Source organism: Phocoena sinus, chromosome 1 (genome assembly GCF_008692025.1).
Source record: "Phocoena sinus isolate mPhoSin1 chromosome 1, mPhoSin1.pri, whole genome shotgun sequence".
In the NCBI taxonomy this organism is placed as follows: Eukaryota; Metazoa; Chordata; class Mammalia; order Artiodactyla; family Phocoenidae; genus Phocoena; species Phocoena sinus.
In genome coordinates this window covers 68,620,142-68,644,433 of record NC_045763.1, presented here as the reverse complement: position 1 = coordinate 68,644,433, position 24,292 = coordinate 68,620,142, and the positions used below count along the sequence as shown (strand labels likewise).

Genomic DNA, 24,292 nt, shown 5'->3' with positions numbered 1-24,292 from the left:
GCAACCAGAGAGAGAAAACCCACACACCACAACTAGAGAGAAGCCCGTGAGCCGCAAGGAAGATCCGCGTGCCATAGCTGGGACCCGATGCAGCAAAACAAATAAATAAATATTAAATCTTAAAAAAAATAAAAGAATTAGTTCAAGTTTCTTAGTTTGAGTGAACGGGTGGACAGGGTTACCATTAAAAGCATGTTTAAGGGATAAAAAATTGAGTTCAGTTTTGAACAGGTTTTACTACCGTCAGAATTACGTTTGGGGTCTGGTTATACATGTACTAAGAACTATGGACTTTTAGAGCTCATTCGCTAAAGACCTTAAAGATCACTTAGTCCAACCCGTTCATTTACCATATGAAAAAATGGGAGGCTCAAAAAGATTCAGTGACCAATCCAAGGCTGAAAACTATTCAGCAGCAGAAGAAGGAACTAGACTCCAAGTTTCTTGACTTCTAGTCAACTACTCTTTCACTCCATCATTCTCCATTTTTACCTAAAAGTACACGAAATATATATATATGAATTGTATATATGTATACATACACAATATACTAATATTGGTATCAGCTGGCATAGCAATAATGAGATAACCTTCAGAAAGTCTTTGAAAATGACTTAATGGCCTGATAAAATATGTTTCAAAAATAGTGTATACTTTTGAGCTGTTATAGTTTCCAGGTTGAATATTAAGGTATAAAGCTCAAGCTGTGAAACAATATGTAAGTCTCACAGCGGAATATAACAGTAAGTGTAACAGACGGTCTTAAAATACGCATGCTAATGTTCCTGTTCTAGAATTTCATCGGACCTATGTTTGACCTCTAAATTTTCTAAATTTAATTACTTTACTTGACTTTTTTTGATATGCAATTAAAGTATTTCAAGATAGCAAATAATGCAGGAATCAAGAAAAGAATTTTAAATCGTAGCTGGCTATCATTTACAATAACTATTTCATTGTGTTAATGTATTATCTCTTTTCTCAAGGAGAACAGAATTGTCAAGAAAGTGACAGCTTTAAATCTGCATTTCATTAAACTCAAGTAAATTCTTTGTCTCAGCTTTTAAGAAGGTTTTAGACAGAACGCTTACCTATACACTAGAAGTAAATGTTAAAACCTACCTCTTTACAGTCTTTGGAACAAACAAAATTATTTTGAGCTTCATAAAATGTGAGCCTAAATTTTTTTTTAACTTATTTTAATTTATTTATTATTTTTGCCTGTGCTGGGTCTTCATTGCTGCACGTATGCTCTTTCTCTAGTTGCGGCAAGTGGGGGCTACTCTTGGTTGCAGTGCGCAGGCCTCTCATTGCAGTGGCTTCTCTTGTTGTGGAGCACGGGCTCTAGAGCACGTGGGTGGGCTTCAGTAGATGCGGCGCTTGGGCTCAGTAGTTGTGGCTCGTGTGCTCTAGAGTGCAGGCTCAGTAGTTGTGGCACATAGGCTTAGTTGCTCCGCGGCATGTGGGATCTTCCCGGACCAGGGCTCGAACCCGTGTCCCCTGCATTGGCAGGCGGATTCTTAACCACTGCACCAGCAGGGAAGCCCCTAAATTTTTATCATTTTGCACTTGTACAAGAAATATAAACTTAAATATTATGTAACCTTATTACATTTAATGAAGGTTGTAACCTTATACTCTAAAAATTATATTACAAAACATCATGAACCTCATCACAGCTCAAAAATATGAAACTAGATCCTATTTTACCTATTTAAAATAGTGAGTTCTTTTCTCCTACCAATATAGAATTCCTCATTTATAACCAAGAATCTTATTTTCAACCTGTCTTGACATGCTTCTGTATTAATATATAATACTTTGCACTCATATGACTGTGTGTAACGTTTTCAAAAGAGCATTCACCATACTGTGAGTCCCTGAAAGGTAAGAACTGTGTTCTAGTTGGTTCTTTATCTTTTGCGTCTCATATAACAACTAGGACACAGTACAAACTCGATTCATATTTGAGCTAGTGAACAAATAACAAAGAGGAGGAAAACTGTCTGATCCAAAATCAGCCCAAATGAAACTTATGAATGATATCTCTAAAAGGAGGGCTGATAATGAGGATGCACAAATGAATGAACAACAAACAAATAAATAAAATTATAGAAAGGAAAATAAAATGGAGTGAGTTTACTTATTAACCTAGATATCATGAAAAACCAGAAATTGGGCTTTCAGGATGTTGGCTTCCCAAGCAATTTCCGGAGGAGACTGGGCCTTCTCATCCCCTCTTCAAGTGGAAGATGGCCTTTCAATGAAGGACACAGCTGGGAATGGGAAGACCCAGGCCGCTGGCCCCAAACAAGTGGGTGGGACAGTGAGGTGGAAGAATAGTAGTTACCATCACTTGATGACCAATGTCTAAGGGTCGCAAAAACTCTCCTAAACACTTAAGATGGGGAAGGAGGAGGATTATTTAAGAGTTCCTAGGAAAGATTTCTTTCCCAGAGATATCTCCCCTATGCTTTCTAAAGCCCCACCAGTTAAAATATTTTTAGTTCTCAATACATGGTTCCTTTCAGCTCAATGGACACTAGCAATTAGTGTCAATGAAAGTTAACCTCTCCTTCCCATTCCCATGATCAGATTATTTAAGAGAAGGATTGCTAACCAAAATGTATCTTCAACATTTAACGTCCAGGTTCCTAATGCCAAGTCCAGCAGACTGCCCATCATATCATAGCTTCAGACTTGCCCTAATATTGATACTTAGATCGGGGGCCTGCATATTCAAGTGTCTATAGTCAGGTAATGTAAGTTCATGTTATGTAGTATAATTGACAGGTAATATAAATGAGTGATGACTAATTGTCAAACAGTAAGGGATGGTGGAGACTATGTCAAAAGAAGAGTGTGTACCCTATCTGAGGAGGGAGCCACTACTTAGTTCCAGCATATTCTTGCTATGCAGAAATGTGGACCCAGTTTTGCCAAGATCTTCCAATTTTTCAAGAGAGGCTGAAAATCCATATTTTAATATAAAATGTACTATTTTTAAGCATGTCTATGGCTGAAAGTGGCTTTTTGGCTCCCAATTTGTGGCCCTTGATCTAAATGAACAAGCATCATTGAGAAAATGCAAAGAGACAAAGGGGAGGCCTATTTTGGCCAGAAAGAGGGAGGCAGAATCAAAGGGGAGAAAAGGGCAGGAAAGAGGCACAGAAAGGAAGGTGGAAGTCAAATTTCACCAACCTCAAAACCTGGCCTAGGGACCCCAAACTATCTGTCTTCTAATCTGAGAACAAAAAGGAGGAGCTGAAGAAAGAAAAAAAAAAAAAAGAGGGGAAGGGAGAAAAATAACCAACTCTTGAACACTTACTAGATGGCAGATGCTGTATCAGATGCTTTCACATATGCACTTTCATTGAGATATGGCAATGAGAGAAAAAACATCCTATGCATGGGGAAAAGAGGGAACTATATCAAAATACTAACCATTTATGTGTCAGATGATGAGAGCCCCCTTTCCAGTTCCCCACAATTTTAACCATAAATATAATATGGTTATATTAACTTTATAATAAAAAACAAATTTGATTGAAAGTTAAATAAATAAGTTGGATTTCTGGGTAAAAATCCGCCCATCCTAAAGTGTAGAAAGTATACTACCATTAAGTCAAGCCAAACTATGCACTGAGCATTTAAATAGAAAAGAAAATATAACAACTCTAAGTGTATATAGATATGTAATCTTGCAATTATAAAACCAGAAGAAAGAGAACATGAAAGAAACTATACAGGTGATGTAGACCACAGACAGATTAAATAAGAACAGAGATATGTGAAATTGTTAAGAATGCTGTAGGTCATTCTCCTTAATTATAAAGTTGACTACTAAGATGTTTTGTGTGTGTGGCCTACAAACATACAATGTACTAAGTCCTCTCTTCTATAAAATCTTTCAGACATCTGCCCATCTGTTACATACTTTTCTACATTTACTACATTGTTTTCTTTCCTTTAGGCATGTATTTTTATTTAAACAATACTTTTATTTGCCTTTAGGGTGTTTCAAAGGTAACAGTAGGTTTTCTTTTTTTTTCCTAAATGAAGTAGTATCTCATTTCAGGCCACTTGGGTTCTAAGCAATCTAAATTCCCAATTAATCTCTTCCAAATATACATATCCAGTTTTCATTCTGTTCACAAATGAAACCCTAACCCAAATACCTCAAATGTAATTTCAGGGGAAAAATACTGTTCAGAAACCTAGATAATGCATTCCTTTGCTGATGCTAAATATAGTCATCTCAAGATGACATACATTTTGACAATGATCAGTCTTACATATCAAATTTTCAAAAATAGCACAGATTCCATTTTCAATGAGTAGGAAAAATTGCTATTCACTACATTTCAGCTTAAAATGGATTTAAAAGTGTGACTCTTTCATGAAAATGGAAATTACATCAATACTGTATCAACGTAAACTGGACTTAAAAGAATTTTGTTGTGGTTTTTGCTTAGGGCTCTTTAAGGGAGTCGTGGCAGACAAAATACAGAATTGCCCACATTTTTCTTTCAAGTATTCCCATCTAGAATATAAAATATCTTCAAAAATAGGGGGCTAATAGCTGTGAGAAAGAATCTGACTTAACTACATTAAGTAATCAAAGTTCATTTATACTAAATATACCTCCTCAAAAAAAAACCTGTCCCTCAATTTGGTTGATAATGCACTTTTCCACCCTACCGGGCTTCAAAACTCAAAAGAATTTCAGAGACTTACGTGTATTCTGAGTTTTCTTGGGGCAACACTTTAACCTGTAAAAGGACTGGCGGAGAATAATGTGGTTCACTCAATGACAGGTGACTAAGATGGTATAAATACCTAAGTTTATATAATCATGCTACCCAACACATAGTTATGTTGTGACTCGAAGGCCAATGGGCCCATACATGAATTCATTAACAAAATTAAGCTGGTGAATGATGATCCTGTTGCTTTGCTCATGGAACTAATTTCTTTCTTATTATGGCTTAACTTCTTTACCTGCCTCCAGCCCAAGGACAGACATTTTGTTAGGGCATATCCTTATGCTATTTTTATCTTCTTCTCATTCTATCCTCCCTCTCTGTCTCTCTCTCCCACTCTCTCTTCACCCCACCCACCCTTCCAACCTCTTCGTTCGCATTATGGACCTTAAATTAAATAAATATGAAATGAAGATCTTGAAGCCATTGCGATAATCAACTAACCTCTCAACCAGGTTATTTTCTTTATAAACGCCATTAATAATAATTTTTTAGCATTTGTAGAGCTTTGCAGAGTTTACAAACAGTTGGAACGGCTCGGCGTTTTCAAAAAGCATACAGAGAAGGGAGGTCTCGAGAGGTGACTACATCATTCACTCCAACTTCCAGCTCTAGTTGCACAACTCCCAACATCCGACATAGGTTAGAATCACTAAAAACTAGTCTGGAGGGAGGGGGCAGATGATGGGCTGTTAAATCACATTTCAGTCCCCAGCCTCCACAGGGGCCGATCAGGAATGACTGCTCTTAAAAACAACAGGCACTGCCGGCGGAGACGGAGACCGCGCCGGGGGCACGTGGTGGGGGACGACACGGCACTTTACCTGCTGGGACCCCTGGGACAGAGCAAGAGGACCGGTACCCGCTCCACCGCCGTAGGGCTCACTACCTGCAGGACCGAGAAAGCTCCCGAAACTGCACAGACAGGGCGCAAGCCGAGCTGAAGCTGCGGAGCCGGGCAAGGAAATCGTGGCCAGGAGCCCGAGGCCGGTGACCACGGAAGGACAGCCAGGCCGACCCCGGTCCGCCCTCCGCCAAGCCCGCGGAAGCGGCTCCGAGGGCCGTTTCGCTCGCGCCGGCGGACCAGCGCGTCGCCACAGCTGGATGGAGCCGGGCCAGGAGCCGGGGCGCGCGTCCCCGCCGCCCCGGGGGAGCCAACGGCTCCGTCTCGGCCGCCCCCTCCCCACGTTCCCCCGACTCCTCTCACCCGCCTCGAGCCGGCGACACGCGAAGGTCCGGGGTGCGCGCTGGCAGGCTCTGGGCGCCGGGGTGTGGTCAGGGGTCCTGGCGCTCCGGCCGCCGCCGCTCCAGCCGCTACGAGCCCTCTGGCCGCCGCCGGCTCCAGCAGCAAGTTTCCATAAAAGTCCTGGTGTGCAGCCTGTTCCCGCATTCCAGGCGGGCCCAACGCCGGCTGCAGCTGTTCCAAAACACGAGGCCAGTTCCCCCAACCCCCCGCCTCCGCCGTGTGGCCCGGAGAGGGGTGGAGAGTCCAGGAGGAAGGCGGGCGAGGGGGGCGGTGGCTGCCAACTTTCCGCGGGGACCTGCGGGTCGCCCGGCTCTAGGTCCCTGCGCTGACCCCCTCCCCGCGGGTCCCTCTCCACCTCGCGGCGGGGTCCGGGGAAGGCAGGCTGCCTCCCTTGTGGGAAACGGGTGCTACCGGAATGGTGTTCTGAAACAGGCGGCGGCTGCCTCGCCGCGACCCGCAGCCGCTTTGCGCTGGGCCCGCTTCTCAGCTGCCCTACCGGTCCTGGTGTCTAAGAAGCCGAAGCACTGCCTTATCTTCTTCATCCAGAGCGTCGACCCTTGGCCAACCTTCCTTTTACTGTTGAGAACATAGGGCAGCAGGCCGGGGACCACTTCATTTGTCTGTTGCTCTCCTTTTCTTGGTTCTGGTCTTCAACTCCAAAGAGAATGGCTGATAGAGAAAAGTGGAAGAAAGAGGGGGGGAGGGGGCGGGGAGGAGGAGGCATAAAAATAAATAATATTTATATAATCTTCCAATTTTCCTTAATTGAAGGCAAATCATCTCTGGTCTTTCTAAACCTACATTAATGCATCTTGCGAATATTAGCACCACAGAACTTTTCAATCTGGACCACCAGACTGCCAATTAAATCCATCAGACAACCTACATTAAAACCTGAAATACTAATCCAGCGGTGACATTTTCCTCGTGGGGAGACCTTCAGTTCTGCACTGCATGCATAAAATGAATATAAATTTAATGAATGAGTGAATGAATTAACAAAATCGAACTAGCATCCACACAGATAAGCCAGGGACAACTACCTCCAATTTCCAGCCCTGGGCACAGTGGTGCTCAGGTTATATTTTCAGGGATTCTGAAAAGGCCTTCTCGTCTTAACTAAAACTTTCCTTCTCCATCCCATCCCCGTACGCTATTTACTCGGGATGGAAATTCTTTTAAGAGGTATAAACCATTCATTCTTCAATTAGAGAAAAGTTCTAGATTGGTAATTAAGACAGCTATTTAAACTTACTCTAATACAGGTTAGCGTGGCCTGGATGATCTAGCTTGTTCCCTTGCACCCGTCAATACCATCACCCTAACCTCTTCAGTTCATGGAATTTTTCGTGGTCATTCTGGCTGCAGGGCCTTTGCATAAGCTGTTCCCTCTGCATGAAATTCTCTTTCCCTGGACTCTTCACCTACCTAACTTCAACATATGCTTTTGCTGTCTGCTTATATGTTGCTCTCTCAAAGAAGCCTTCCTTTTACCCCAATCTTTATCAGTCCCCCCATTATAAATTCTCACTCCACCCTTTTCTTTCTTACACTTACCAATTTATAATTAACACATTTATATTTATGACTTAAAGGAGTAGAAACTGTCTTAACTGATCCACTCAGATTCACCAGATACAATAAAGCTCTTTATTTTTCCTATAAACTCTGCTAGCTACCCACAGCATGCAAGGCCTACCTCTTCTCCCCTCAATTCATCATTCATTCATTCAACAAATATTCAGTTCTAGATACTTAGGATACAGCAGTCACAAAACAAATAAAAAGCCCTGCCATCATGGGACATACATTTTAGTGGAAGAGGGCAGCCGGTAAGCAAATAAACAACAAAGTGATATGCATTAGAGATAAACCAGAGCAGAAAAGTAGGGAATGATGGGAACGGAGTGGGAGAAAAATGGTCCAGAAGGAGGTGCAAAAGCCCCAGGAGGAATCCTATCTGACATGTTCTAGGAAGAGCAAGAAGGCTTCTGTGGGTGAAGCTGAGTAGGCAAAGGGTGAAACAATACTGAGTGGAGTGGGGCAGGAGACAGACTGTGAGAAACCTTTTTTACCTTGTAAGGACTTTGGCTTTTACTCGAATAAGATGGGTGGCCACTGGTGGATTGTGAACAAAGCAGTGACATAATATGACATATTTTTAACATGTTCACTCTGGCCAATGTGCTGCAAACACACTAAATGAAGCAGGGAGACCAATTAGGAGGCTTCCAAAATAATCAGGATGAAAGGTAATGGGAGTTTGGACCAAGATGATAGTTCTGTAGGTAGTGAGAAATGCTTGGCGTATTTTTTTTCTTAGTACTTTTTAAAAAGTGGAACTGGTGTATAAGAATGCGAGAGATTTCTGTGCATTAATTTTGTATCCTGCTACTTTACCAAATTCATTGATTAGCTCTAGTAGTTTTCTGGTAGCATCTTTAGGATTCTCTATGTATAGCATGATGTCATCTGCAAACAGTGAAAGCTTTACTTTTCTTCTTTTCCGATTTGGATTCCTTTTATTTCTTTTTCTTCTCTGATTGCTGTGGCTAAAACTTCCAAAACTATGTTCAATAAGAGTGGTGAGAGTGGGCAACCTTGTCTTGTTCCTGATCTTAGTGGAAATGGTTTCAGTTTTTCACCATTGAGGACGATGTTGGCTGTGGGTTTGTCATATATGGCCTTTATTATGTTGAGGAAAGTTCCCTCTATGCCTACTTTCTGCAGGTTTTATTTATTTATTTATTTTTTGGTACATGGGCCTCTCACTGCCATAACCTCTCCCACTGTGGAGCACAGGTTCCGGACGGCAGGCTCAGCGGCCATGGCTCACGGGCCCAGCTGCTCCGCAGCATGCAGGATCCTCCCGGACCGAGGCATGAACCTGTGTCCCCTGCATCGGCAGGCGGACCCTCAACCACCAGGGAAGCCCTCTGCAGGGTTTTTATCATAAATGGGTATTGAATTTTGTCAAAAGCTTTCTCTGCATCTACTGAGATGATCATATGGTTTTTCTCCTTCAATTTGTTAACATGGTGTATCACATTGATTGATTTCCGTATATTGAAGAATCTTTGCATTCCTGGAATAAACCCCATTTGATAATGGTGTATGATCCTTTTAATGTGCTGTTGGATTCTGTTTGCTAGCATTTTGTTGAGGAGTTTTGCATCTATGTTCATCAGTGACATTGGCCTGTAGTTTTCTTTCTTTGTGACATCTTTGTCTGGTTTTGGTATCAGGGTGATGGTGGCCTTGTAGAATGAGTTTGGGAGTGTTCCTCCCTCTGCTATATTTTGGAAGAGTTTGAGAAGGATAGGTGTTAGCTCTTCTCTAAATGTTTGATAGAATTCGCCTGTGAAGCCATCTGGTTTTGTTTGCTGGAAGAGTTTTAATCACAGTTTCAATTTCAGTGCTTGTGATTGGTCTGTTCATATTTTCTATTTCTTCCTGGTTCAGTCTCGGCAAGTTGTGCATTTCTAAGAATTTGTCCATTTCTTCCAGGTTGTCCATTTTATTGCCATAGAGCTGCTTGTAGTAGTCTCTCATGGCGTTCGTATACACTAGTGATGAAAAATCTGAAAGTGAAATTAAAAAAACACTCCCATTTACCACTGCAACAAAAAGAATAAAATATCTGGGAATAAACCTATCTAAGGAGACAAAAGACCGGTATGCAGAAAATTGTATGACACTGATGAAAGAAATTATAAAGATGATACAGATAGATGGAGAGATATACCATGTTCTTGGATTGGAAGAATCAACATAGTGAAAATGACTCTACTACCCAAAGCAATCTACAGATTCAATGCAGTTCCTATCAAACTACCACTGGCATTTTTCACAGAACTAGAACAAAAAATTTCACAATTTGTATGGAAACACAAAATACCCCAAAATAGCCAAAGCAATCTTGAGAACGAAAAATGGAGCTGGAGGAATCAGGCTCCCTGACTTCAGACTATACTACAAAGCTACAGTAATCAAGACAGTATGGTACTGGCACAAAAACAGAAATATAGATCAATGGAACAGGATAGAAAGCCCAGAGATAAACCCATGCACATATGGTCACCTTATCTTTGATAAAGGAGGCAAGAATATACAGTGGAGAAAAGATAGCCTCTTCAATAAGTGGTGCTGGGAAAACCGGACAGGTACATGTAAAAGTATGAAATTAGAACACTCCCTAACACCATACACAAAAATAAACTCAAAATGGATTAAAGACCTCAATGTAAGGCCAGACACTATCAAACTCTTAGAGGAAAACATAGGCAGAACACTCTATGACATAAATCACAGCAAAATCATAGCAAGATCCTTTTTGACCCACCTCCTAGAGAAATGGAAATAAAAACAAAAATAAACAAATGGGACCTACTGAAACTTCAAAGCTTTTGCACAGCAAAGGAAACCATAAACAATATCAAAAGACAACCCTCAGAATGGGAGAAAATATTTGCAAATGAAGCAACTGACAAAGGATTAATCTCCAAAATTTACAAGCAGCTCACGCAGCTCAATAACAAAAAAACAAACCCAATCCAAAAATGGGCAGAAGACCTAAATAGACATTTCTCCAAAGATGATACACAGATTGCCAACAAACACATGAAAGAATGCTCAACATCATTAATCATTAGAGAAATGCAAATCAAAACTACAATGAGATATCATCTCACACCGGTCCGAATGGCCGTCATCAAAAAATCTACAAACAATAAATGCTGGAGAGGGTGCGGAGAAAAGGGAACACTTCTGCACTGCTGGTGGGAATGTAAATTGATACAGCCACTATGGAGAACACTATGGAGGTTCCTTAAAAAACTACAGATAGAACTACCATATGACCCAGCAATCCCATTACTGGGCATATACCCTGAGAAAACCATAATTCTAAAAGAGTCATGTACCAAAATGTTCATTGCAGCTCTATTTACAACAGCCAGGACATGGAAGCAACCTAAGTGTCCACCAACAGATAAATGGATAAAGAAGATGTGGCACATATATACAATGGAGTATTACTCAGCCATAAAAAGAAACGAAATTGAGTTATTTGTAGTGAGGTGGATGGCCCTAGAGTCTGTCATACAAAGTGAAGTAAGAAAGAGCAAAACAAATACCGTATGCTAACACATATACACGGAATCTAAGAAAAAAAAAAGTCATGAAGAACCTAGGGGTAAGACAGGAATAAAGACACAGACCTACTAGAGAATGGACTTGAGGATATGGGGAAGGGGAAGGGTAAGCTGTGACAAAGTGAGAGAGTGGCATGGACATATATACACTACCAAACGTAAAATAGATAGCTAGTGGGAAGCAGCCGCATAGCACAGGGAGATCAGCTTGGTGCTTTGTGACCACCTAGAGGGGTGGGATAGGCAGGGTGGGAGGGAGGGAGACGAAGAGAGAAGAGATATGGGAACATGTGTATATGTATAACTGATTCACTTTGTTATAAAGCAGAAACTAACACACCATTGTAAAGCAATTTTACTCCAATAAAGATGTTAAAAAAAAAAGTGGAACTGGTAGGATTTTGGTAACAGATTTAGTGTGAGATGTGAGGAAAAGAAGTTTTGGGCCTGAGGAACTGGAAAAATGTTTTCATTTACTGGGATGAGAAAGATGGGGAGGAGGTTTAGGCTGGTGTGGTCAGGAGATCCGTTTTGGACATGCTAAGTTTGAGAAGACGATTAGAAATCCAAGATTTGTCTATCTGTGTAAACATTCCTTGTATATTTATCATGAATCGATTAGATTTGTTCTCACTCTTGATTACATCAGTTGCATGTTACTGAAATTACACAAACATTACAAAAAGGAAGAAATACCAAAGCAAAACTAAACAGTTAATAGTTTTTATAAAAGCTAAGTCGAATGCTTTGAAGACGTAATAAAAGCAAATAGCTTATAAACATTACCATCAAGCTAGGTGTGGGGAAGACAAATGTAAGATTGGGTAGAAAATTATGAAAACCTAGGGGGATTTGGGACTCATTGCTTTTCATGTAACTTTTTCTCCTTTAAATAAGGGAAACTGGAAAACCCAGATGACGATTTTGAGGTATAGTTTCTACAACAAAGACATCTCAGAATACCCAGTAGATCCATACTCCCAGTAAAGGCCTTCACCCTCCCTCAAAAGATTGGTCCAAGAATGTGCACATATTCATTTAAAATTAAAATGTCTACATTATCTATATACAATTTATTATGATTCCCTGGTGTGATATCCAGTCACCAAGATAACCCCAAACGATCCCGCCTCCTAGTCTTTCCACCCTTGTGTAATCTCCTCCCACACTGTGTCAGGGTTGGTCTGTGTGACTAATAGAATATGGCACAAGTGATGGTATGTCCTGTTCAAGTCTAGGTTATAAAAGATACTGTGTCTTTTGCCTTGACATCTCTTGGATTACTCACTCTGGGGAAAGCCAGCTGCTGTATTTTAAAGATACTCAGGCAGCTCTGTTAAGAGGCCCACGTGGCAAGGACCTAAAGCCCCCTGACAACAGCCATGCGAGTGAGCAAATCTTGGAAGCAAATCTTCTAGCCCTAGTCAAACCCTCAGATGACTGCAGTCTCAGGACAGACCCTAAAACCCTGTACCACTAGAACCAGCCGTTCCTAAATTCCCAACCCTCAGAACTATGGGAGATAATGTTCGTTGTTTAAAGCTGCTAAATTTGGGGATTTTTTTTACGCAGCAATAGATAACAAATGCACCCACTTTAACCTACTTTTAAAAAAATTATCCATCTGCTACCACATTGAGCACTCAGTCCTTTTTAAAGTCCCTGGGCCTATTCTCTCACAGTGTTATTAAATAAAAGAATTAGCAAAATTCTAGAAGTCACATATTTCAGGTGCTTTCAAATGTCGAAGTTCTTCTCTATATTTAAGTATTATGGTATTATTTCAGATAGCAAATTACAAAAGTTCTGTAATCTCCTATATATAAGTATACTTTGTGAAAGCCTTTTGTGACACACATAAGAGACAGTTAAAAGCAAAATGTTGAGGTGGTATCTGATATACCAGTTGCCTTGCTGAGGCTTTTAAGTACAGAATAAAAAGCATCATAGAAGGAAGGTTTCCTTTTTTTTTTTTTTTTCCTGTACTGGAATTCAGTCCTTTCCTGCCCAAACGATAAAGGTTACTTAGGGGTTTTTCACTGTTCAAAGGTAGAAAAAAAACAAAAAAAGAACCTCATCAGACAAAAGAGCTGAGCAGCCTGATCAAAGATGTCAGTAGCATGAGGAGAGAAAGAGATTAAAGGAGAAGTGGCAGGTTAAAGTATTACAGAATACAGAGTGTAGGAAGAAACACTACATAAAAAATAGAAGTCAAAAGCAAGAACAGTAGGAAAGACAGCTGGATAAACCAAGTGAGTTTATAACGATTTCCAGCAAAGCCCTACAAAGAGTGTAACAATAGGACACTGAGACTCTTGTAGAGGAGTATTTTAGACAAACATAAAAATTCGGAGTGACATGTTTAAAGGGCAAAATATTAAGTTCATGTAGCAGGGTCAACGAGGACGGCATGAGACAACAGGAGGATGGCAGATGACAAAGAAAACAGAAGATGAGACTGAGACATGGATCAGGTTTCCCATTCCATCTCCAACCCTATATCCTTGCTAGGAAAAAATTTCACCCATATTTGTATGGTTCGTTTATTAAGTAATATACTTAAGTTTATGTTTAGTTTAACAGTCTAAAAGTATAACTATACACATTTATCTATACTGTACAGGTTTATTCTAAAATAAACCTCTTCATTAAAAAGTCCCAAATCGAGAATACTGTTTTTATAACGAGGTAAACCCTTCTCACCATCCGGTATCTTCAGTGGTGCCCAGGCAGCATCCCTCTCCTTGACTAAATGTACCTGAACCAAGAAGTGGTGGGCAAGGGGCATGTCTGAATAGGGAAGGATGCACGTACATCAATAAGATAAATTTATATTGTGTTTGATGGCAATTTTAACCAAAACACTTTAAATTATTAATAAAAAACCACAAGTACTTTGCCTTTATTGATCACAAAACTGTTTTCTCTCCCAGTTAGTGCATAAAGAAAACATGCTTTTACACTTGATTTCAGTATTTCTGCAGCGTTCTGTATTCTCCATGCCTGTATATGTGGTCTTATGGAGACTGAAAGCTCCTATAAGGTAGGTAGGGTTTGCTGAGACAAGCGTGACCTTGCAAATATATATAAGCATTGTATAAAATATTCAATACATCAGCAAGATGTACCATCACTTTTTTATTTGGCAGAAGTAGAAATACAGCCATGTTACAGTGCTTATTTTGGCTAAAGAGCCAGTGCTATTTTTTTCTGCTACTGTAGTGTTTCACTTTTACATAAATTAATAAGTGCAGTCCTTACATATAGGAAATAGACACATTTACTGATATCAGCCAAGTAAAGCTAATACACGGTTGTTCTCAAACTAAGCAAAACAATAACATAATATAATCATTAGGAACAAAAAAAGGATGCCCTTATTTCCATTAATCACAGACTATACAAATTCTTAAGTCTCACATACAGAGAGGTATTTCTAAATTTGATTAATCCAAGCAAAAAAATATATATTTTTTAATTCAGCCTAATTCTTACAACCACTTTGAAATATATATTCCAAATAATTTCCTAATATGTGTTCATATTAAAATAAAAGCAAATTATGTTATGAACATAATTTAAACTTTCTAATTAGGAAAGGTACAGAGAAGTATGTTAAATGTTACTTTGGCATTCCTATCTCACAGGTTTAAAGGAAAGATAAACTAAAGAATTCTTTTGTAATGCAAATAATCACTCCCTAGATAATCATTTAAGTGGAAAATATTACATCTTAAGGCAAGAAAAAGTTTGTAAATATTTTTTATGAAGTCAGTTAATTCAACAAATTAATAGAATCACAATAAATATATACAAATAAAAAAATTTTTTATGAGAAGGAAAAAGTTCTTTGGAGCTGACTATAACACTATGAAAAACTTGCCTTCTTTTTAAAAAGAATTTCATTTTGACATTTAATAAACATATCACAATCCTGCAAGAATAAATAACTAGACTTTTAGTTGAACAAAGATGTAGGGAAACCAAAATAGAAAAAAAAATCATCAAATATAAATCACCTGAACACTTATCTTTTTTCTTCCAGAAAACAGGAGGAAAAAAAATCCATTTTCTCATGATTAATTCAAGGTCCTCTTATAATTCACATAGGCAAGTAGATGGTAGAACTCACGGTGGCAAAGGCAATATTCTGATAATACTACCATGAAGAAGTGTTAAATAGGGTTTTATCCTAAAAGGCTCTGGACTAATTTACTTACTTTTATTTTTTAAAACTGCTTTTAACCCAATTTCAAGGCAAACTGAAATTGGAACATATGCCTCAAGTACTCTTCAGTGGTCAGAAACATTTTTAAGAGCTGTTTCTTTAGAAAGGTCAAGTTTCTTCCCTTATAATAGAGAGGGTTTTTTCTATACCTATTACCTTGAAAGTCTATTTGGTCATTCTTGTCTCTTAAGTCAAAGGCCACATAGAAAGCCTCTTACTAAGGTAGTAGCTTCTGAAATGACCAGAAACTAACCAACCTCAAGCACTGAATTTGAGGTTGATATGCTCTTAAATATGGGCAATTTCTTTTTTTTTTTAAGGTGAAGTGTAAAAGCAAAAACACCTTCTGGAAAGCCATTCATCTTACCTGATGAAATAAATTTCCCAGAGTTGATTCATGTACTAGCAGCATTATTAAATAGTGCAATTCTTCAAAACAGATTTCAAACAATATCCTCCTCAAATAAAAAAGTAATTAAGTTTACTTATAGCTTTGTTTATAAAACCACAGCTTAAAACATTCAGCCCCCCAAACAGGAAAATTAACATAAGCAATAACTATCTTGCTTATACAATGATGGGAATAGGTGTGTGCACACGTGTGTACGTGTGTGAATCATTCAAGGCCGGTGGTACCTCAACAAGAAACCAAAATACAGGATACAAATTAAAAAGTAAAATATTACATAATGCAATTTTTAGCTTTGATACCTCTAAAGATACTCCTCCATCAACAGTAAGAATTATGAACAGCCAAGTGTTAAATTAAGAATATATGTAATATGTGTAAGAAAAGTCAAGGAACTATATACTCAAAAAATATTAGAGCAATATTTCATATTGTTTAATGTTGTAACCTATACATTATGGAACACAGTACATGCAAACAGCATAAAGGTTCTGAATGTCCTATTTTGTAACTAATATTACATAAATTTGGCACATATATAAACTTAAAACCTTAAAAGATTATGCTTCTTTCCCCACTTTTCATTTTCTATTCATTCATCGGAAACTAGGCACTTTAAAAATGCATTTAAAAAAATATATTTTAGATCCTTCTGGATAACTCACTCCTAAAATGAATAAAGCCCACTTTAGGAGCAAAATCAACAAATCCAATCTATTGTTTTACTCAGACAGCCACTCTAAATAAGTGGCATATGATTTACACACAAAATTAATACAACTCTGAAAGTATCTAATATACTCTGAAGAACCTTATTCATATGAACAACCCACTTGTTCATACATCTATCATAAAGGACAGGAAACATACTTCCATACCATTAAAAAATATTTTGTTCTATATTCGGGGGAAAAACCTTCAAGAACTCCCTAAGATTCAAAGTGTCAATGAATAACTTAAAAATATGGTTATAATATGACAAATTCTCAGTGTGCTAAGTTCTCTGTAGAAACAACTAAAAGCCAGTTTTGCATAAGGAGAAAGAAGAAATGATTTTACTGTATCAAGATTAATACCCTAGGATGTTGGGAGATGGTCTCAAAACTACATGGAAAAATTTTAATTGCCTGTCATAGTTAATAAGTGTTATATTTTTAATCAATATTCATTCAAGGGAAATGTTCTAATCTATACCAAGATAAAAGAAATTTCTTCAGTCTCTCTATTGTAACATAGGACCAACTGTAATGTATTTTGGAAACTTCAGTAAATCTAATATAAACTTGTAAACTTCTCGGTGGCAATTCGTTTAAACGTTCTGTAACGATACTCGGCTATTACAATTTCTTTGATTCAAATACTTAAGCAAATGCACAAGCAATAACGTAAGCAGTACGTATTAAACACCACTACTGCCTAAATTTGATTAAACAACAAATAACTTTACAATTAAAAATACATTTTCAGGCAAAGTTAACTTTGTTGACACTAGGAGTAATATATTCTTGCATGTGTGGGCCATAAAAGTCTTGGCTAAAGTATATATATTCCAGGTGCAAAGCATAAAAACAAAGCTTCTGAGAATGAAACTGGACATTTCAGACAGCTTCAAGACAACAAGTCAATTAACTCCCAAGTACTGGTTTCAATTCAAGCAGTATTTCTGTAAAATATACATTTCACAAAGATTATTACCTAAAGATTAAAAAAAAAAAGCACTTTGGATACACTACATGGGGATTCAATGACAGAACTTCTGTGTAAGTACAGTACAATCACTCATTCGTTACTAGGTTTTTTTTCCCTCCCTGAGTCCATATCCACCAATTCTGTGTAATATATGTTACAAAATCAATAGTTACCTTAAAATATTTCATAGCACACTGAAATTGTCTGATTTTTATGGTACTTATTGTACTTTGGCTTCTAATAGGCCACTGGGCATAACATGACTATGACTACTTATACAGCTACTTGTATGCCTCAGTGCGTCGGCTCCAAGATAGGCCATTAAAAGTTCAGTGCGGCGAATAAGCAACTGCATGAGGTCTTCAGCCAAAGTCTCTATACTGGAGTAGCGCACCTTCTCAAAATCAAAAATGTCTTTGAGAAAGAAAAGAACTTGATTCTGGAAAATGAACACAAAACAAATTGGCACTTATTAGACCAAAATTATATTAAAACTAAATAGTTACTAATATTGTAACAAACAATGAATTAGGGGTCAGTTCCACTACTAATTTCAAATCTCAATAGAAAAGGAACCTTGAACAAGTGATTAAACCTTTTTGGGGAGTCTCATTTTCTTTTTCTGTAAAATAAGGGATAATTACTACCTGTCATTTTTACTACTCAGGGCTGATGTAATGATTAAAAAAAAAAATCTCGGGAGGGTGGGAGGGAGATGCAAGAGGGAGGAGATATGGGGACATATGTTTATGTATAGCTGATGCACTTTGTTACACAGCACAAACTAACATACCATTGTAAAGCAATTATACTCCAATAAAGACGTTAAAAAAAAAATCTCTGGGAAATGCTGGTAAATACTAAAGCACTGTATAAACCTAAGGGGCTACTATTAGTCCTTTCCCAATAATTGAAGTTTTCATTGTTACCTATGGGCACTGGTACTACTTTAAGACAGGAAAGTAAACTATTTCCAATAATTATAACTTATAAATTTCAAATGTACCAAAAATGACTTGACATGTGACAAATAAAAGTAATTTCAGGTCTCAAATCAGTGGAAGATCGTGAAGAATATTTCACTTCAGTAACTTAATACTTATGCTGAAACCCATTTTAAGCAACTTGTATACTACTAGGTCAGTCTCGGGTTCTTATGCCAAGATGGAAAACAAAGTAATTCCAAAGAACAAAAAAACAGGAATATTTAACTTCTCTCCTACAGAAATCAACTGTTAAGAAGTACTAAGAAGGCACAGTTCATAGATTTCATTGGATTTTATATCTGGAAGGGTCGCTGGCAATCAACCTGTATGGACCCCTCATTTTATGAAGAGGAGGAGGACAAAGCATGATTTGCCCACAATCAGAGTGCTCATTAATGGCATACTTAATTCCCAGTCCAAACTTTTCCCTCTAAACACATACCTTACACTTGAGAGGTCAAGTAAATTAATCAAAAATTGAGTTTTCAATGACAGGAAAAAAAAAAAATGTCCTAAACCATTTACATAAATGTTACATTAACGGCACATAAACAAAATAATTTAATTTTTTAAGTGAAGGGTATAGAGTAACATCCAAAGTTTCAAACATCAAAAACTTTCAAATTCATACTTGATTATGTTTACTTTTATTTGCTCCTTGAAACTCAGCCTAAATTCAGGACTATTAAATAGTGAGACTTTTCTTGGCACTGTGCCAGGCAGAAATTTCTGCAACAAGCTGCAACTTGTGTTTTGGTAAATTTAAACTGCTGACTTTGGAATACAATTTTAAATTCCCACCTTATTTCTCACAGCTGGGATTTTATCATTCATATTACCTTTAACTAGAACTATTTCTAAATTGCCACATGTGCAATAAAGACAGATATTATTTGTTTTACAAATTTCAGAAGTGTCCAGGCATGCAGAACTGTCTATAGCAATTTGTTTAACATTGTAACACACAGGAGAACATGTACACATTACAGAAGGAACTGATAAGGTGAATGGACTCGTTGAATCTTCTCCAGGATAAAACACCAAATCTATATAATACTATTTCACTGGCATGGGTGACTTTTATAATCTTACATTTAAATAATATTCTTCTACAAAACCAAAACCAAACAGAATAAAACTTTATCTGTTTTTCAGTTTAGAAAAAAGAAATGATTCAATGACTGAACATACCTTAAAGAAGCAACATAAGTCATAGAGAGAATTTCTAGGACCCAAAAAACCCCAGGCTAGGACAGGGCTGATGTGCTCACAAATGGCATAAAAATGGGCAAAAAATCCATCTGGGATCTGTTACGAAGTAAAGGAGAATCAAGTTATTTTTACCTTCTTGCATTTGCTTGCTATCCATCATATGACCAGCTCTTTTTGAGGACAGACCAAGGGTCAATGATAAGCTAGCCTAATAAGACAGTTAATACACTTAACAAGTAACTGTTAGAGTCACAGAATGCTTTAAGTAGATTTCATATCCTAGCCAACAGGCTCACTTTGCTGAAAACATTATTTCTTAAAGGCATTTTTACCTCATAAAAAAGCAATCACAGTGCTGTAACCAAGCAATAACAAGAATGCTACAATGTTCCTTAGCACTATAATTTTTAGGATGAATGAGACCAACATGGTTTTAGCTAGTTCAGTAGAATTTAAGAAATTCTACTCGATCACTTAATTAGATTATCTGAAAAAGACTAAAATGAATTTTTAATTGATTAAGCACAAAAATATGCTTACTAGAATTCTAACTTTTAGTTAAGGAACCAGATATTATTGAAGCATTTAATTGGGCAATGCACCTTCTTGTGAAATAGTAATACATACAGTTGTGATTTAGGAAACTCTCTACGTTTATTAATAACTTTCTAAATTTCCTTTGTTAAATAACATCCTGTGAGATTTTGTCATAGCATCTACTGGGGATAAGTATGCCTTAAGATCCTGTCTCTTGGAGGAGTTATCTTCTATTTTACAGGCTCCAAGACATCTTTTAAACCTCAAATTCAAAATATATTATAACAGCAGTTACTATTTAATGAGTACCCACCATATACCAGATAATATGCTAGGTTCTATTTAATTTAATAAAACGTTCCTGAAAAATTAGGTCATGTTAATATCATTTTAACATGTAAAAAGTGAGACTTCAGAGGGGTTAAAAAACCTATCCTGGGCTTCCCTGGTTGTGCAGTGGTTGAGAGTCCGCCTAACGATGCAGGGGACATGGGTTTGTGCCCCGGTCTGGGAGGATCCCACATGCCGTGGAGCAGCTGGGCCCGTGAGCCATGGCTGCTGGGCCTGCGCGTCCGGAGCCTGTGCTCCGTAACGGAAGAGGCCACAACAGTGAGAGGCCCGCGTACCGCAAAAAAAAAAAAAAAAAAAAAAAAAAAAAACCTATCCTAACTCACATACAGCTAGTTAGTAAAGGCCAAAAAGTTATCACGGATACATGGACTGTAGTCTAAGAGATGTTCTGCATATATTAAAATTCTAAATCCCATACTTATATTAACTATATATATTAACTATAATAGGAATTCAGACAGGTATGAAGTTAGCATAGGCCGAAGTAGAAGAGTCATGCTTTACCAAGGAATAACGTGAACTGAAACAGTAGGTAAAATTTATTTAAGTAGACAGGATAGAGTACGACATTCCAGGATAGGAAATAGTTCCCCAAGACGTAAGATATATAGCTATCTATGGATACAGGAAGAATATTAGTCCAAGGCATGAGATTTATACTAAGAAGTAAGAAATTAGGTTAGGTATAATGATAATAATATTACTATCATTATTATTATGGAAACCACTACTTATTAAACTCTTTTTTATATTTACTCTTAATTTTATGTTTTATCTCATTTCATCTTTACAGCAGCTCTATGAGGCAGGTATTAACTTCATTTTGCAAACAGGAAAACTGAAGGTCAGCTGACAGTAACTTGCCTATGATCATAATAGCTAGTGCGAAAATCAAACCTAAGTCTACAAGTCTGTTCCCCAGCCCTAAACCAGTGGTTCTCAGACGTTAGAGTTTCTAATCATTTGGGGAGCTTGCTAAAAACACAGGGCCTTTAGAATCATTTTTTATACAATTTTTAAAGGTTACATTCCATTTACAGTTATGACAAAATATTGGCTATATTCCCCATGTTGTACAATACAACCCTGTACAACATCTTTGAAACAAGAATTATGCAAATATATGGTTTCCAGAATTATTTTTAACAAGCACCTTCTGCAGATGCTGTGAGAACTACGCTCCAGAAACACTGCACTTGGCAATACTATCTCAAAGGTATAAGGCTCAGACTTAGAAATATGGACATGACAAAATACTGTAGGTCAGTGGGCAAATGATAATAAAATAATAATAACCTACAGGTGCATAATGCACTGTGTCAAGCACTGTTCTAAGACACTACATTAATCCTCAAAAAACCCCATGAGGTGGAAACTATGCTCTTCTTTAGAGATGAGAAAACTAAGGCATAGAGAGGTCAAGACTTGCCTGAGGTCATAGCTGGTAGGCGGCATCTGAATTCAGGCAGCCTCACCCCAGAGTCCATCCTCCTTTACCACAGGAGTGTATGTGAGAGCAGTGTGTGGTGGGTGAGGTAGCCTGGAGGGTGCGGAGCGTGCGAGCAGGATATGACTTTGAGATGTTTTTTGGTAGGTGCTCTCAGTTGAATAAACCAGCTAATCAATCATCATTTCTCAACTGGATTACATGAAGTGGAATCCACTATGCTAAACAATTTTTTTTCTTTTTTTTTTTTTTTTTTGTGGTACGCGGGCCTCTCACTGTTGTGGCCTCTCCCGTTTCGGAGCACAGGCTCTGGACGCACAGGCTCAGCGGCCATGTCTCACGGGACCAGCCGCTCCGCGGCATGTGGGATCTTCCCGGACCGGGGCACGAACCCGTGTCCCCTGCATCGGCAGGCGGACTCTCAACCACTGCGCCACCAGGGAAGCCCTAAACAATTTTTTGAATCTTAAAATATCATTAAGTGAAAAAACAAACAAAAAAAGTCTATTAGCGCTGTTTGCAACTTTAAAAACAGAGAAGCCAACCCAGTGCCAAAAGATCACTCATCTAGCTTGAGGGACAGTGCTTATGAGCTGCCATCCCCCGCTGAACACTGACTCACAAGTTTCTTTGACAGGAGCTTCAAATTACTTTACAGAGAACTCCAAGACATAATGAATTTTACCTTCATCTGTTGCCTTTTCTGTTTCAACACTGACCAACAACTTGAAGCCACAGCCTAAACATATACAGAGGAAAAAAAGAAAGATTTAAATTTATAACTATATAAACTTTCCATTTAGAAAAGAGTGACTTTAATTAGAAATTCAAAGTTTAAAGATCTAAAATGTTTAAAACATTAACTAAAAAGAAATAGTCCATGCTCCTTCTATTGTTTGTAAATATCAATGAAAAGATGTTTATAAATTTTAAAATTAAATACAAAGCCACCAGAAGAGAAAGGGTGGACGCCGGTGACAAGGAACTTGGTAATTATAGTTCAAGTAATATTTTTTTCTTCAAGAATAGTACTGCTGGAAATAGCTGTGAGTTGAACCAACATTCTTATTCAAATAAAGAACTAAGAAACATAACCATAATGACAGGGACAAAAACACCCAAGTGGATCCTGAAGGAATCTGACCCTACTCTGGCATGACCCCACTTCGATCAACGTCACTGTCCCAAATCAGTTACAGAAATGGAGACATGTATCTTTTATGGTTAAAACATACTTTGAAGGAAAAGTATTATAATATATATATATTTTTTTCCTCCAAAAATATATATATCGTCTTTTCACTGAAATTGCTATATTTGTTTAGTCATACAGCCATTTCAGTTACAGATAATTTTTTGTTAGGCCTGAACTAGTTTGAAACCCAAGTGTTTTTTGAGATCTGAAGAAATACTGGGTCCTCCAGGTCAAGGCAGGGACTGACAGAAGAGCCAAAAGGAAAATTTCATCTTCAGATGTTATATATCATACACATCTGATCCCAATATCAAAGGATGAGCTCAGTTTCCATAACAGTTGTTCTACAGGCAGACACATATATATAAATCTTATTCATCTTCCTATTTTTTTAAAAAAAATATATTTATTTATTTGGCTGCACTGGGTCTTAGTTGCAGCACGTGGGATCTTTTAGTTGCGGCGTGCGAACTCTTAGTTGCAGCATGCAGGATCTAGTTCCCTGACCAGGGATCGAACCTGGGCCCCCTGCGTTGGGAGTGCATTGTCTTAACTGTTGATCCACCAGGGAAGTCCCCATCTTCCCAATTCTGACTAATTTTCATCAAATTTAAATGGTTGAGAAAGGTAAACCACCACTTACGGTTTCTTTGAAGGAGGAGTTTAGCCAGCGATTATTTACTACGTTCTGTATGGATGTGGGTGGGTTTTCTAAATCTTCAAAGGAATCCATTAATATAAAATCCAAAACAACATCATAAAAATTTAGATTTTTCACCTGCATTAAATTATAAGTTAAAACAGAAATTATTACTACATAGAGCTGAAATGAAGTCTGAGCCAGGACTTCATACTGATACATTACAACAGCAGTACATTTTTAGCTGAATCAGATTATATCTCTGACAGAAACAGAGGAAGAAGACAGACAACTATGAGAACAACTCACCACCAGAAATTATAATTCACATGACAGCTGTTCCCTCCTAGATCCTATCAGGTGAAATTAATCTCTCCCTCCACTCTATTCTAGGAGTTCTTTGTTCATGCTTTTATTGGGTTGGCCAGAAAGTTTG

General features: G+C 37.9%; 2 protein-coding genes across 13 annotated transcripts in view; both read right to left on the bottom strand.

Moving 5' to 3' along the window:
- NEXN (nexilin F-actin binding protein) overlaps positions 1–6,207 on the bottom strand; it is a 72,514-nt gene extending 66,307 nt beyond the window's left edge. For 2 of the 8 annotated variants that reach the window (XM_032611431.1, XM_032611469.1), the window contains exon 1: positions 5,588–5,689. The gene's annotated coding sequence lies outside the window, so the exon portion shown is untranslated. Of the gene's footprint in view, positions 1–3,328; positions 3,348–4,737; positions 4,820–5,587; positions 5,690–5,970 lie in introns of those variants that run through there. The other 6 variants (XM_032611413.1, XM_032611463.1, XM_032611421.1 and 3 more) reach the window with 6 other exon arrangements.
- An 8,080-nt stretch (positions 6,208–14,287) lies between these two features.
- The window catches only part of MIGA1 (mitoguardin 1), a 91,666-nt gene continuing 81,661 nt past the window's right edge, over positions 14,288–24,292 (bottom strand). For 3 of the 5 annotated variants that reach the window (XM_032651952.1, XM_032651978.1, XM_032651953.1), the window contains 4 exons: positions 23,860–23,994; positions 22,707–22,760; positions 19,666–19,782; positions 14,288–17,927 (listed from right to left, as the gene is read on the bottom strand). In XM_032651952.1, the coding sequence (XP_032507843.1) occupies positions 17,709–17,927; positions 19,666–19,782; positions 22,707–22,760; positions 23,860–23,994 (525 nt within the window). In that variant the 3' untranslated portion in view covers positions 14,288–17,708. The remainder of the gene's footprint in view (positions 17,928–19,665; positions 19,783–22,706; positions 22,761–23,859; positions 23,995–24,292) is intronic. The other 2 variants (XM_032651971.1, XM_032651962.1) reach the window with 1 other exon arrangement.